This window comes from Arabidopsis lyrata (assembly GCF_000004255.2).
Source record: "Arabidopsis lyrata subsp. lyrata unplaced genomic scaffold ARALYscaffold_1, whole genome shotgun sequence".
Taxonomy (NCBI): domain Eukaryota; kingdom Viridiplantae; phylum Streptophyta; class Magnoliopsida; order Brassicales; family Brassicaceae; genus Arabidopsis; species Arabidopsis lyrata.
The window spans coordinates 17,037,506-17,050,435 of record NW_003302555.1 but is presented as its reverse complement, the minus strand read 5'-3'; the positions used below and the strand labels follow the sequence as shown (position 1 = coordinate 17,050,435).

The 12,930-nt window shown below is 33.0% G+C and overlaps 4 protein-coding genes across 5 annotated transcripts; 3 read left to right on the top strand and 1 right to left on the bottom strand.

Moving 5' to 3' along the window:
- The first annotated feature begins 230 nt into the window (after positions 1–230).
- On the top strand, positions 231–1,475 carry LOC9327229 (acyl-acyl carrier protein thioesterase ATL1, chloroplastic). Its single transcript, XM_002893817.2, is given in 6 exon segments — positions 231–488; positions 659–759; positions 859–968; positions 1,059–1,154; positions 1,238–1,268; positions 1,271–1,475. Coding segments are annotated over 6 exon segments (552 nt in total). The 5' UTR covers positions 231–342; the 3' UTR covers positions 1,339–1,475.
- A 2,223-nt stretch (positions 1,476–3,698) lies between these two features.
- Positions 3,699–4,667, top strand: LOC9329923 (MLP-like protein 165). The gene is made up of 2 exons (XM_021013160.1): positions 3,699–3,976; positions 4,193–4,667. Exons 1-2 carry the CDS (start codon positions 3,799–3,801, stop codon positions 4,471–4,473), a joined length of 459 nt encoding a protein of 152 aa, XP_020868819.1. The 5' UTR covers positions 3,699–3,798; the 3' UTR covers positions 4,474–4,667.
- Positions 4,668–7,705: 3,038 nt separating this feature from the next.
- Positions 7,706–9,455, top strand: LOC9327228 (acyl-acyl carrier protein thioesterase ATL2, chloroplastic). 2 transcript variants are annotated; one of them, XM_002893815.2, is made up of 5 exons: positions 7,706–7,979; positions 8,623–8,723; positions 8,862–8,971; positions 9,055–9,150; positions 9,242–9,455. In XM_002893815.2, the coding sequence occupies exons 1-5, from the start codon at positions 7,768–7,770 to the stop codon at positions 9,359–9,361; spliced, it is 639 nt and encodes a 212-aa protein (XP_002893861.2). In that variant the 5' UTR covers positions 7,706–7,767; the 3' UTR covers positions 9,362–9,455. The 2 variants fall into 2 exon arrangements, with proteins under 2 accessions (XP_002893861.2, XP_020868815.1); XM_021013156.1 differs by having other exon boundaries at positions 9,066–9,150; positions 9,242–9,334.
- A 1,269-nt stretch (positions 9,456–10,724) lies between these two features.
- On the bottom strand, positions 10,725–11,397 carry LOC9327227 (classical arabinogalactan protein 5). The gene has a single exon (XM_021013161.1). The coding sequence runs from the start codon at positions 11,354–11,356 to the stop codon at positions 10,955–10,957; it is 402 nt and encodes a 133-aa protein (XP_020868820.1). The 5' UTR covers positions 11,357–11,397; the 3' UTR covers positions 10,725–10,954.
- Positions 11,398–12,930: the final 1,533 nt, after the last annotated feature.

Genomic DNA, 12,930 nt, shown 5'->3' with positions numbered 1-12,930 from the left:
TTCATGGCCGACGTAATCTATAAAAACTTTTAATATCACATGGTTCGTTTTGTCCTTTTTATAATTGTGATAAACCTTTAATTGACATGCGTTAGCATACGAACCATATAATTATTTATAAATTTAATTAAGGCTATTTTCTAAACAAAATTTTCATTTAATTCCTATAAAAGACAAGATTGACATGTATCAGTTTTGAATGAGAATGAAACCGAAAAAAATTAAAGAGCTCAACAACCAAACTTTAAGATTGAAAAGGAGGCATAATATATAATGGTGTGAGTTATTTTCACAAACCGACAAAAAGTTGTGAAACTACTTTTGAGCACTCGAAGAAGTGTAATGTTTCAAGCTGCGGCCACGGCGGCTCAGGCTATGCCTGTGCAACACGTGGGGTTTCCCCGTTTTTTGAGTCGACAACTTGTCCTGCCTCTCCGAAGCGCAAAGACCTTCAAACCTCTGGCATGTCTCAAACTGAGAGTCAAAGGGTACAAAAAGATCTCTCTAATTTCATTTCATAAGAGCTAAGTGGTCTAATATTTGTTTTGTTTTGTGGTAACCGAAACATAGACTAAGCATCAAGATATGTAGATAGTCTATAATGGCCAAGGAGTAATGATCTAATATTTTTGATTCATAATATTTTTGCATTTGGCAGAGTGAATGGACTCCATGAGATTGAACTCAAAGTTCGCGATTATGAATTAGACCAATTTGGTGTTGAGAACAATGCTGTTTATGCAAACTATTGCCAACACGGTTAGTTTAATTCGGATGCAAATGTTAAGCGAGTTGCTATTTTTAAGCTATATCCCATTCTTACCAACTATTGTTTATTAAACATGTTTTTATACTAAGGTCAACACGAGTTTATGAAGAGTATCGGTATCAACTGTGATGAAGTATCCCGTTCTGGTGAAGCCTTGGCAGTTTCTGAGTTGACAATAAAGTTTCTTGCACCTTTACGAGTAACTTTGAACCCGTATTTTTCCAATAATATTTGTCACATTTTCTAAGATCAATGTTTTGTATTTTTTTATTCGATTTCTTTCCCGCAGAGTGGATGCAAGTTTGTGGTGAAAACGAGGATATCGGGGAGATCCGTGGCGCGAATTTACTATGAACAGTTCATCTTTAAACTTCCAAATCAAGAGGTTATTTTTTTGCTCTCAAGCCTTTGTGTTGGTTTTATTTGTGTTCTGATTCGGATCCACGTTGTATACCATTAACAAAGCAGCCTATTTTGGAGGCAAAAGGAACGGTTGTGTGGTTGTTCGTATCCCGTCTTACATACGCTTTAAGTTCAGTCACTTCCACCGCCAACATGTTTTTGATTGATCATGCACTCTTGGGCTCGACAAAACATTTTTTATCTATTGCGAAAAAATCTAGACATATGTAATGATACAGAGAAAAACAAACATTACTAAAAACTCAATATCCATTAGTAATCAAAACGAAACAAATTACATATATTTAAGAAGGATATCTTCATCGCTCATGTATATGTATAGATAATTAGATATATTTGGAAATTGTATAAATATTATATCTATGTATAAAATTTATCGCCATATTACATAAACGTATTAAAATTTTACTAACCATGAAAAAGAAAGTAATCTCTCTATGAATACCGCTGTTATATTTGTTGAGTTCTGAAAATCTTCATATATTTTAATTATTAAAAAAAACTTACGGAATAGTACGAATATCCAAAATTTTTAGTGAAGATCCGGTTAGTTGCGGAGCAAAAATGGATAGCAAAATGGCTGATCCAGACAAAGCATAATGAATCATAAATACCATAAAAGTTCAGAATATGTATTCTGTTTTCACCCTACCGCATTCTTACTATTTATGTACATATTGTAAGAGTGATGTTTTTCCTCATCATACTATGTATTTAAGCTGTAAGGAAAAAAAAATAGTTGTGGTTTTTCTTGTGAATAGAATTATCAATTTGTTGGCATTACTTAATTAAGAATTCGTAACCAAGAGGACGTCTTGGACGAGTAACTGAGAAGATAAAGAAGATAGACAAAAAAAATAACAGAAAACATTATCAAACAGAAAAAAGTAATAAATAGAAAAAATAGAGAACTAATATATATATATATATATATATATATATATATATTAAAATCATTAATAAAATATATATATTTAAATCATTAATAAAAAAAAAACTACAAGCAGACAAAAATCGAATCTGATCTAGAACAAAAGTTGTACAAAATATATAACTAAATGGCAGATTTAGAAGCTTAATTGTGAAGAGGTGGTGATCGGATGTTTTCTTGATTTGGTGAGTCTTTAGGTGTAACCAAAACAGCAACTTTCAGCCCAACTGCACAAAGAATAGGTTTATAGCTAATAAAGTAATGGAAGCCGAGGTGGGTGAGTTTGAATACATCGTGACCTATCTTGTAAACGACCAAAGAAGAAGATGTGTTTTGTAGGAGCTCAAGACCACTAACCTTTACAACATTGTCTCCATCCTAGTTGTATTGGAAGAGAAGACAGTCTCCAACTCTGAAGTGTTTGTTCTCATACCACATGGGGTCTGCCTTCGTCGTCCATCCATTGGAGTCTCCAACTTTAAACACATTCTCATTGCTGAGAACATCGCTTGGCATGGGAGTGCTAGGATGATGTGAAGGATCCCAAAAAATAAATGTCATTCTCTTTTATGTTAGCTCGACCCTTCAATTAAAGCTAACAAAATTTTGACCTTATTAGATTAGTTCTAGGAGTTTATAAACTTAAATATTTACCGACGGACTACAATTAGCATCATCTCTTAATCTCTTATAACCAAGAAATGAACATTTAATTTGGAACTCGAAAGTAAGAGATTATAGTGATGTTAAAACAGGCTTTAGGCTCGTGGGCCTAAATGGGACTAACATAGTATTTTTGGCTCGTATTTTATTTAACATCATGTATATAAACAGTTTTAAAAGGGCAGGACAGTTTAGACTCATTAGCTAAATGGGTTTTGAAAATAATTAACGGCTAGCACCGGTTAATATCCATTTTGTGTTCGTTTAGTAAAAACAACATTTAATTTTACCCAAACTCATCGCTTTGTAAAATGATTATTGCCTCCCGACCCAGACACGACAACAAACTGATTTTGAGAAGAAAAAATAATTGTCAGCTACAAAATTATATAGCTCATTACATAATTATATATTTATAGTAAATTAAGTATCAATATATACATTAATAAGTAAAGTTTTATGATAACATGCAGAAACAAATATAAATTATATGACCAACATCATAGTCTTTCGATTTAACCTGATATTCCTCTTGGATGATGTGTTATTCGTCAAGGATGTGCTTTGGCATACAATTGAATTCGTTATATATATAGGCTAATTTGGTTTACCAATAAAACTGGTTAAAATCTATTTTTTCTTCAAGAGGACTATAATTTGTTTATTTGAAATATAAATTTTTGTTTCATACAAAGAAAATATATTAAAATGACTTTGTTATTAATTCTAGTGACATTCATTGTAATTTCTATAAAACTCTAGGTCTATTATACTCTCAAAGTTACTTACTAAATAATATTAGTAGGTTCCTACCCAAAAAAAATAAAAAATTAGTAGGTTAGTTGTGAAAGAAAAAGTAGTTGAGTAGTCACCGTTTAACCAAAACGTAGTGAATCACTCTCAAATCTATTCTTCATTCCATCAAAGGAGCTACGAACTCAAAGGGAATCACTCATTCTCTTCGCAAGACCATATATTTAGGTGACGTAAAGAAAAAGAGCAGGAGAAAAAAATGGTAGAAGAGGAGATTGAGGTAGATGTCGATATCAAAACTACGGCTGATAAGTTCCACATGTTCATCAGAAGATCACAACATGTTCCTAAAGCCACTCGCTACATTAAGGGATGTGATCTGCTCGAAGGCGAGTGGGGCGAAGTTGGAAGCATACTCTTGTGGAAATTAGTTTTTGGTAATCGTTATATATATATCGTATCTTAATATATTTGATACCGGTAAAGTATTTTTCTGATCTGCCACTATATATATATACACGACTTGTAACTATGGTAAAATTCTAGGAAAAAAAAAGATAAACACTTCTACTAGACATATATAGTGGCAATTACTAGATCCAACGAAAACAAAAAATATTAAATATTTCATTTATAAACGCATTTTGGTGTAGATGGAGAGCCAAGAGTGTCAAAGGATATGATCGAGGTGATGGATGTGGAGAAGAATGTGATTCAGTTGAGGGTGTTAGAGGGACCTCTGATGAAAGAGTACAAGAGCTTCCTGAAAACGATGAAAGTAATGAGCCCTAAGCATGGAGGGCCCGGAAGTGTAGTGAAGTGGAACATGAAGTATGAGAGGATTGATCAGAAGGTGGATCACCCAAAGAGGCTTCTCCAGTTCTTCGTCGAAGTGACTAAAGAGATTGACCAATACCTCTTGTCTAATGATTAATTAAGGGACTCTTCTGCTTGGCTTCTGTGTGGGAGAGTTTTGTATGTGTGAGGACTCTTGTGTTTTGTATGTCTTTCTCGATAATGTGATTGCTTTAGATGTATAAAAGATGGCTGCAAGTGTGCTATACATCATGTCTAGTTTTGGAGAACTCTTATTACGCTTTAAGTTGCTAGTCGTAACATTTTGAATAAGCTCTGAGCTCCTCGTATTTGTATGTACATGTATTGATATGTATGTTGCGTTTATTATTCATGAAATCATATCATATTATAGTTCAAGCCTTATTAAGAAAAAAGTGAGATTTTAATTCCAATTTTATTATCTCACCTGATATAATAAAATGACATGTTATTAGATTTTTTTTTTCAATCAGTAAGACATTAAAGTGAATTTGTGATATAATCATAAATGAGATTATAATGAAGTATATAGCACTTTAATGAACCAAATTCAACAAGTAACTATCTCAACTGAAATGAGAAAAAAGTTATCCAAGCTGACACACAAGTAAAATTCCAAGACCTAACATGATCTTGTCTCCTTTTTTTTTTTTTTTGGTTCAACAACTTGTCTCCTTTCTTTTCTTCTCTTTTTTTCTTTGTCAATTATAACTTAACAAAGACGATCATTGGTGTTTAAAAAAAAATAAAAAAAAAATAAGACAATGACTCGATCATTCATGTAGAATTATAATTCACTATCTTGATGATCTGAATCTCTTATGACAGAACTTAGCAGCTTTAAGTGGTGCTTTCCTCGTGAAACCTAGTTTATCTATTTTTCTTATACTAAATCGACACCATTATCACCAATCTCTCAAACTTTTACCCAATGAAAAAATTGCAGCCAGTATCATATTTGTTTTAGGACGAAGACATCAACAAGGACTCGACTTTTTCGATTGATAGAATATCACACAATCGTAGTCGTTTAACCACCCAATTCACTCCTCTCTCTTAGATTCAACTTTTCTTCTTAATAATTTGTTTTCAACTCTTGTGATCCTTAAATTTCTTCACATTTTCATCTAACATATACTTATGACACAATACAAGCATACAACTAATATAACCAACACAAAGTCATGCCCAGCGTAGTTGACCTCATGCTTATGCAACTATTTAGATGCATAAATTCTCCTACGTCTCCACATAACCCAGTCTTGATAAGAAAGCATAAGTGTATACATAACATTATAACAAAAGTTAACATCTTCTTCAGCATTCCAAAGCTGCCACAAAACTCACTTCAATTAATAAAACATAAAAACTTTTTGGAAAGTAGTTTTTTTAGTGATTCAGTATAGTGCGTGATAAAATTCTCTATAAACCTTTGGTAATATTCAAGAAAAATATTCTATAAATCAAAACAACCAGCAATCCCTTCTCGTAATACAAATTTCCCCAAATATCCTAACATCCTGAAGCCATAACTCGCATTTGCTCAGCTCCACATATATTTTCTTCTCTCATCAACCTACGAAGTATCAATGCTACATGCTTAACATGCTTTTTCCTTTATTAAATAAACCATGATGTCACCAATAAAAAATGAAAAAATATTTCAAATGCAATTTAAAGAGTTGATTTACTACATCCAACCACTACTGTTTTGCGAGATCTGTATTATTCTCTTTTATAGAGTGTCTCTCTAATCATTTTAACTCTTTTGTCGTCCTCTATTTTGTATTTTTTTGATGGATTATTCTTTCTAGTATTAAATTTGAATTGGCAACAAACCAAAAAATAAAATAAAATAAATATTAGAAAATAAAATTAGATAAATTTCTTCATAAAAAAAAAAAATGGTTGTTTCCACTTAATGACTGCTTCGATCTTTAGCATAACCAACTGAGCCTAGCATATAATTTTTCTTCTCTCAACTTATGAAATATCAACGTTAAATGATTAACATGCTCTTTGGAATTTGTCATGTTATCAATATATAAACAATGAGAATTATTTCAAATGCAATCTAAACATTCGATTCACCAAATCCAAACATTCCGCTTTAGCTTACTGCTAACCAAACCAAATTTGTATATCTTTATGCATGGTACTAGCTATTAGGTATGCCCATCCCGTTTAGCAGATTTGTCGTAATATCTTTTTTTAATTTTTTTATGAGTGTTTCTCTAGTCCTTTATGGTTGTTTTATTACCCTTTAGTAAATTCTTAACTCTTTTGTCGTGTGATATGGCGAGTGGCCCCAATTGAAAGATGTTTCTTTGAAAGGTAAATAGACCACGTGAACTCGTGTACCGGCCCCGGCCCGACCCATCAATCTCCGATCAACTTCATAAGAAATATTTATTATAGTATATGAATTGTGTTTATTAATTTTAAGGGTGTTATTTTAACCATACCTAAAGCTATTTCATTTATTGGTTAATTTGTATACGAGTAGCTACACCTGCTTCAACCATTTTAACCACGATTTATTTTCTTGTCTCATTCATTTCTATTATATAATATAAGAAGAAATACAAATATAGACTACAATTTTAATACACAAAACAGGCAAAAACCGAGATATCCACAAAACTAAACCCTAAAAAAGAAACAAATGAACATATCGAGAATCATAACATACAAAAGACGAAACAAAATGCATAGATTAAAAACAAAACTCTCGAATAAGACTTACCTATCAAACTCCTCAAATCCAAGTGATCAAAACAAATCCTTACAACTACGTGAGCAGCGAAATCTCTTATATCAAAACAAGATACTACCTCCCAAACAAAACGAACCAATTTTATGAAACATAGTATTTTTCACTGACCTATATAATTAGTTTTAAAAAGAAAATATACTTTATGATTTATAAAATGAAAATTGACTTTTGAAATTATTTTTATTATCTTTTTCGTCATTTGGGTAAATAAAATCTGACCCATAGCCAAAATCCAGCAAAAGGGTGATGGTATAGATTACAACTCCGGTGGCAAAAACCGCAAAGGTGGATATTAAAACACTTGATGAAAGATACCAACATAATTTAATGTGTTATACCAACTAAAAAGTTTTAATTAGTATGTCAATTAGAGCTTTAGTTATCATACCACTCTAATGAAAAAATGATGTAGTATACATTGTATATGATGTTATGTCAACATCTAAGAGAGTAAAACTAATTTTATGTAAATAGATGATATGTCCTTTTTGGCTGAGATCCCACTAATATGATGTGGGATCAGAAGATTGCTTTTTTTTTTTTTTATATTATATATATAGAAGACACATTATCCTAAATACTATAATACCTATTACATTCTTTTACAATATATTTATGGTGATCATTGAAACAAATTTTCACAAACCGAACAAAGAGTTGTCAACTACTCATCACATAAAAAGGGCAATGTTTCAAGCTACCGGCATGGCGGCTCCAGTTATGCATGTGGTGTTTCCCCGTTCTTGGAGGCGACGGCATATCCTGCCTCTCCGGAGCGCAAAAACCTTTAAACCCCTTGCATGTCTTGAATTGAGAGGAAGCAAAGGGTACGCATACATATATCTCCCTTATTTCAATTCATAAGAGCTCAGTGATCTTATGGTAACCGAGGTACTATTGGGATATGTTGATAGTCGAGAAATTGCTACTTAATGCATCTATCATGTGCCTTAGTTACTAAAAAATAAACAATGCCCCTAAGAAATTTTGAGAGGCCATCTTTTTAAGTATAACTTTGGTTCAGTTTTAGCATATTAACGTTTAATAGTTCTTAAAATTATAAACTAAAGATTAGGGTACCTAACTAGCTAATGAGTCACACCTTTACCTTCTCAGTTCTCACGGCCATATGTTCCTTTTATGAATTATGACTTGCGATTTTCTTTTTCTTACTTAGCGAGTTTGTAAAAACAGAAGAACCGAAAAATAAGTTTTAGAACTACAATTTTGTTGTTACATATTCGAGTTTTTTTTTTTTTTTGATAAACCATATTCGAGTTTTATATATATGATTTTTTTTGTAATGATTATGTTTATTATTTGAAACGCTTTTGTTATACGATGAATTGGGGCAACTTTTTAACACCGCCTCAAGTCTCCATTAGTGTAGGCACGGCTGATCTATAGTGGCCTAGAGGGACTGATCTAATATTTCTCATTCATAATCTAATTGAAATTTCCATATGGCAGAATAAGTGGGTTCCATGAGATTGAACTTAAAGTTCGCGATTATGAATTGGATCAGTTTGGTGTTGTGAACAATGCTGTTTACGCAAACTACTGCCAACACGGTTAGTTTGCTTTAGTTACATATGTTGTGCGGGTTCAAATTATTATAAACCCTCGATTACAGTCGAAACGTGTGCTAACGTTAGAGCTATGTCCCATTCTTACCAAATATGGTTTATTAAACTTGTTTTCATACAAAGGTCGACACGAGTTTATGGATAGTATCGGTATCAACTGTAATGAAGTATACCGTTCTGGTGGAGCCTTGGCAATTCCTGAGTTGACAATAAAGTTCCTCGCACATTTACGTGTAATTTTTACTCTCTTTTCCAAGAATATTTGTTCTATTTTTTAGAGTTAATGTTTGTCTTTTTGTTTGATATCTTTGAGCAGAGTGGATGCAGGTTTGTGGTGAAAACGAGGATATCTGGGCTATCTGTGGTGCGCATTTACTTTGAACAATTCATCTTTAACCTTCCAAATCAAGAGGTTGGTTTCATTAAGCCTCGTTAAGCCTTTGTGTTGGCTTTTTTACTCGTATTTTGATTCGGATCCTTTTGGTATGTAATTGAAAAAACAGCCTATTTTGGAGGCTAAAGGAACAGCTGTGTGGCTTGACAACAAGTACCGCCCTGCTCGTGTCCCATCTCAAGTACGCTCATATTTTGGTCACTTTCAACGCCAACACGTTGTCGATTGATCACGCATTCTAAGGCTACACAAAATATCCATTATACTCCTTTGGTTTATTAGCTATTTTTATTTGATACATAAAACAATCAAGATATTCATAATTTTACGGAGCATAACAAATATCTAAACACTGTATCAAATTAAAAAAATAATAACATATATACTAAAAATTGTAGAGAAAGGATACATGTACCACGCTGGTATGTATATATGTGTATAGATATTAGATCTATTGAAATTGTATAGTTATTATATCTATGTATAAATTTTATGAATCTGTGTTCATCACATTAATCATTATGGTATTAACATTTTACAAACCAAGAAAGAAAAATATTTTCTCTATGAATATATCTCTTCTTTGTTGAATTTTCACATTTTCTATATATTTCAATTATCTTAAAATTCTTACGGAGCAGTTAATTTTCGTCAAAATATCCAGATTTTAACCGATATCCAGTTAGTTGCGGAGCGGATACGAATAAACACAATTAAACACAAATTCAGGATATCAGTTTTATTTATCTATGTGTACATCTAATTTATCCACTAAATTTATATTTTTCATGTAATCAAATGGGTTTTTATAGCATAATTTGGCTACCTATGTAAACAATTTACCACGACATTTGCTCATTTGAGCCAATTTAATATAGCTGTTGACAAAAAAAAAAACATAATTTGGCGCGTTAAATATTTGTATATATATCCATCGATGAGAATACCAAATATTTCTATTTTAAATTTAGATTCAACAAAATAATTATCCTTATTCCATAACAATTAAGTAAATGAAGCGTTCACTTAAGAGTTTAACTGATTTTATTAGAATGAACACATAGATGTCATGCACCTACTGAGCAAAAGCTAGCAACAAAATTCTTTGTTTTAAGTTTTTTTAGCCAAAAACAAAAAAAAAAACGAAAAAAAAAAAAGTCTTTTATCCAAACCAATTATGATGAATTTTCATTCGTATGCCTTTGCTTAATTAAACATTAGAAGCAAACGAATATAATTTTTATTTTCTTTAATCAACTCATATCAGTATAAAATATTTATTTAGCAACTTTTTCAATCATCAATAAATACTTTAGTTTTTTTCCAAAAGATATTTTACATTCTAATTTGTAAAACTGTAGTCTCGAACTAGTACGAAAGGGTCAAATGTTTTGACTAATAGGAGGAGACGAAGACAATAAGAGAAGAATCGGTCCGACACATCAACAAATGCTCCATTCTACAAGCCAAATCAATGCAAGCGTCACTACTCACTTCACTTTCCTTAATCTCTTTCATTACTTTTACTAACATCAGCCACCAATTTCGCTTCTAATTTCAAGTAAATTACATCGAATTCAATTAACCACCACTTATTCAAGAATGCTAATAATCAAGGAAATTATAAGAACTTGTAACAAATATAAAACCAACAGTATCGAACTAACGATAATAAGCATCATATAAACTAGAGAGAATCAGAAATCAAATCCCGGAATCTCTAAAACACTATAAATTACATAATTAATTAAATAGTAACAAAATGACAAATAATGAACCCAAAAATAATTCCTAGTGAATCTATTCAATGGGTCAAAAGTATCTACAGCAAAAAAGCGGCGATCACGGCAACTCCGGCGAAAGTTCCGACGATGGATACTCTGCTCACTGAAGCGGCATTTGGAGAGCCACTTGGGGGAGACTGAGCAGGTGCAGCTTCACCAGAGGGAACAGTTGTGCCCGGAGCTCCGGCAGGGGTAGTAGACGTCGGAGGAGCTGGCGGAGATTCAGTCGGCGGCTGACTAACCGGAGGAGCGGTGGTAGGAGCTGAGGAATGAGGATTGGCTGAGGGTGATGGTACCGGTGCGGTGGCTCTAGGAGATTGAGACGGTGGAGGAGTGGCTGGGAGGGGAGATATGGTTGGAGCTGGTCCTGGAGCTTGAGCAACGACGGAGGAGGCCACGAGAGTGAGGAAGAGGAAAACGACGACGGATTTTGAGGCCATTGTTAGTTGTTTGTTACGTAGTTTTGTGAGGGTTTAAGAGATAAAAGTGGGGTTTATATAGGGGAGGGCTCGGTGTAAAACCTCTGTTTCTTGGAAATTACAATTTACAACAACTTGTATAAAATTCTAACAAGTCAAATATAAATAACTACTTTTGAAAATAAGTCCAACATAATTGTCATTTTGGAAATAAGCCTAACAAAATAACTAAGAATGATAAATATTTCCAATGATAATTTTTTTGGGGGGTTAACCATATAATTGAATAAAAATTCCTTAAATAAAATCTCCTGACATTTCTTTCCAAAAGGATTATGTTTACAATATTTGTTTGCAAATTTATCATTGTAATTTTGTTTTCTCTATGTAATATGGTACTTTTATTAAAATATCCACTGTCGATTTATTACCCTTTTTTCATGGTCTCTTCTGCATTAGAAGAAGAGAGGATACATTGTTCTAGCTTTGGGAATCAATGAAGGAAATATTTGATAGTACAAATACAAATGGGGCAAAAGAGATAGAATAAAGAAGTTAAGGACTCATCTTCAATAGCAACATTAAGGTGGATATGTGTACACATCAACGAGGCCAAAGATAAAATCTGAACCGTCGGATGTATTTAGTGAGTCTTCGCCGACCCCAACAAGAACAACACGTTGTTTCCAAAAAAGTCTAGAGGAATGGGCGGCGTTCCAAAGCTGGCAAACTTTTATTTATATCCTTAACAAATCTAAAATCCTATGGAAGTAGCTTCCATAAAGATCACATGAGATCATAAGATTAACATCTCGAGATTAGGCTGATTTTTATACTCATGGACCAAACATTCCACTTACCCTTATGATTATATCACGTGGCCGTTTATTTTTCTCTTTTTAAAATTTGGCATAACAATATTATTTCTAGGCCTGAGAATTCGAACCGAACCGATTTGTCCGAACCGAACCGAACCAAGGTTTGGGCAAATCGGTTCGGTTTCTGTTAATTAGGTTTAACCGATCGGAATGGTTTTAAATTTGGTTCGGTTAACCGAGATTTTCGGTTCGGTTCGCCCAAACCGAACGGTTAACCGAAAACCTAAAAACCCTAACCTAATATACTCCTAGCCGCCTACAACCCTTCTTCAATTCTTCTTTTTCTTCATCTTTCTCTTAGATCCCCTCTCTTCTTCTGCTATTCATCATCTTCTTCTTCTTCGATTAATCTCATCATCTTCTTCGTTTCATCATCTTCTTCTTCGTCTTCGTTTCATCATCATCTTCTCTTGATTAATCTCATTATTCTTCTTTGATTCCTCATCTTCTTCTTCGATTCATCATTTTCTTCTTCGATTACACAAACATCATCTTTTTCTTCTTCTATACCGGAATCTTCGCCCATGAGATCTCGCCGCCGGTGTCTCCGATCAACGACTCCACTCCTCGATTCATCACTACGTCACTTTTTTCTCTCCCACCCCAAATTTTTTTTTTTTTTTTTGTGGATCAAGAGACCAAACGTGGCTTTTTTCTCTCCCACCCCAAATTTTTTTTTTTCTTTTTGGGTCAAGAGACCAATTTTGTGGAAGCCCA

Coding starts and splice junctions, on each gene's coding strand:
- LOC9329923 (XM_021013160.1), top strand. CDS start 3,799: ATGGTAGAAGAGGAGATTGAGGTAGATGTCGATATCAAAACTACGGCT. Junction 3,977..4,192: donor CTTGTGGAAATTAGTTTTTG/GTAATCGTTATA, acceptor ATTTTGGTGTAG/ATGGAGAGCCAAGAGTGTCA.
- LOC9327228 (XM_002893815.2), top strand. CDS start 7,768: ATGGTGATCATTGAAACAAATTTTCACAAACCGAACAAAGAGTTGTCA. Junction 7,980..8,622: donor GAATTGAGAGGAAGCAAAGG/GTACGCATACAT, acceptor TCCATATGGCAG/AATAAGTGGGTTCCATGAGA. Junction 8,724..8,861: donor CGCAAACTACTGCCAACACG/GTTAGTTTGCTT, acceptor TTTCATACAAAG/GTCGACACGAGTTTATGGAT.
- LOC9327227 (XM_021013161.1), bottom strand. CDS start 11,356: ATGGCCTCAAAATCCGTCGTCGTTTTCCTCTTCCTCACTCTCGTGGCC.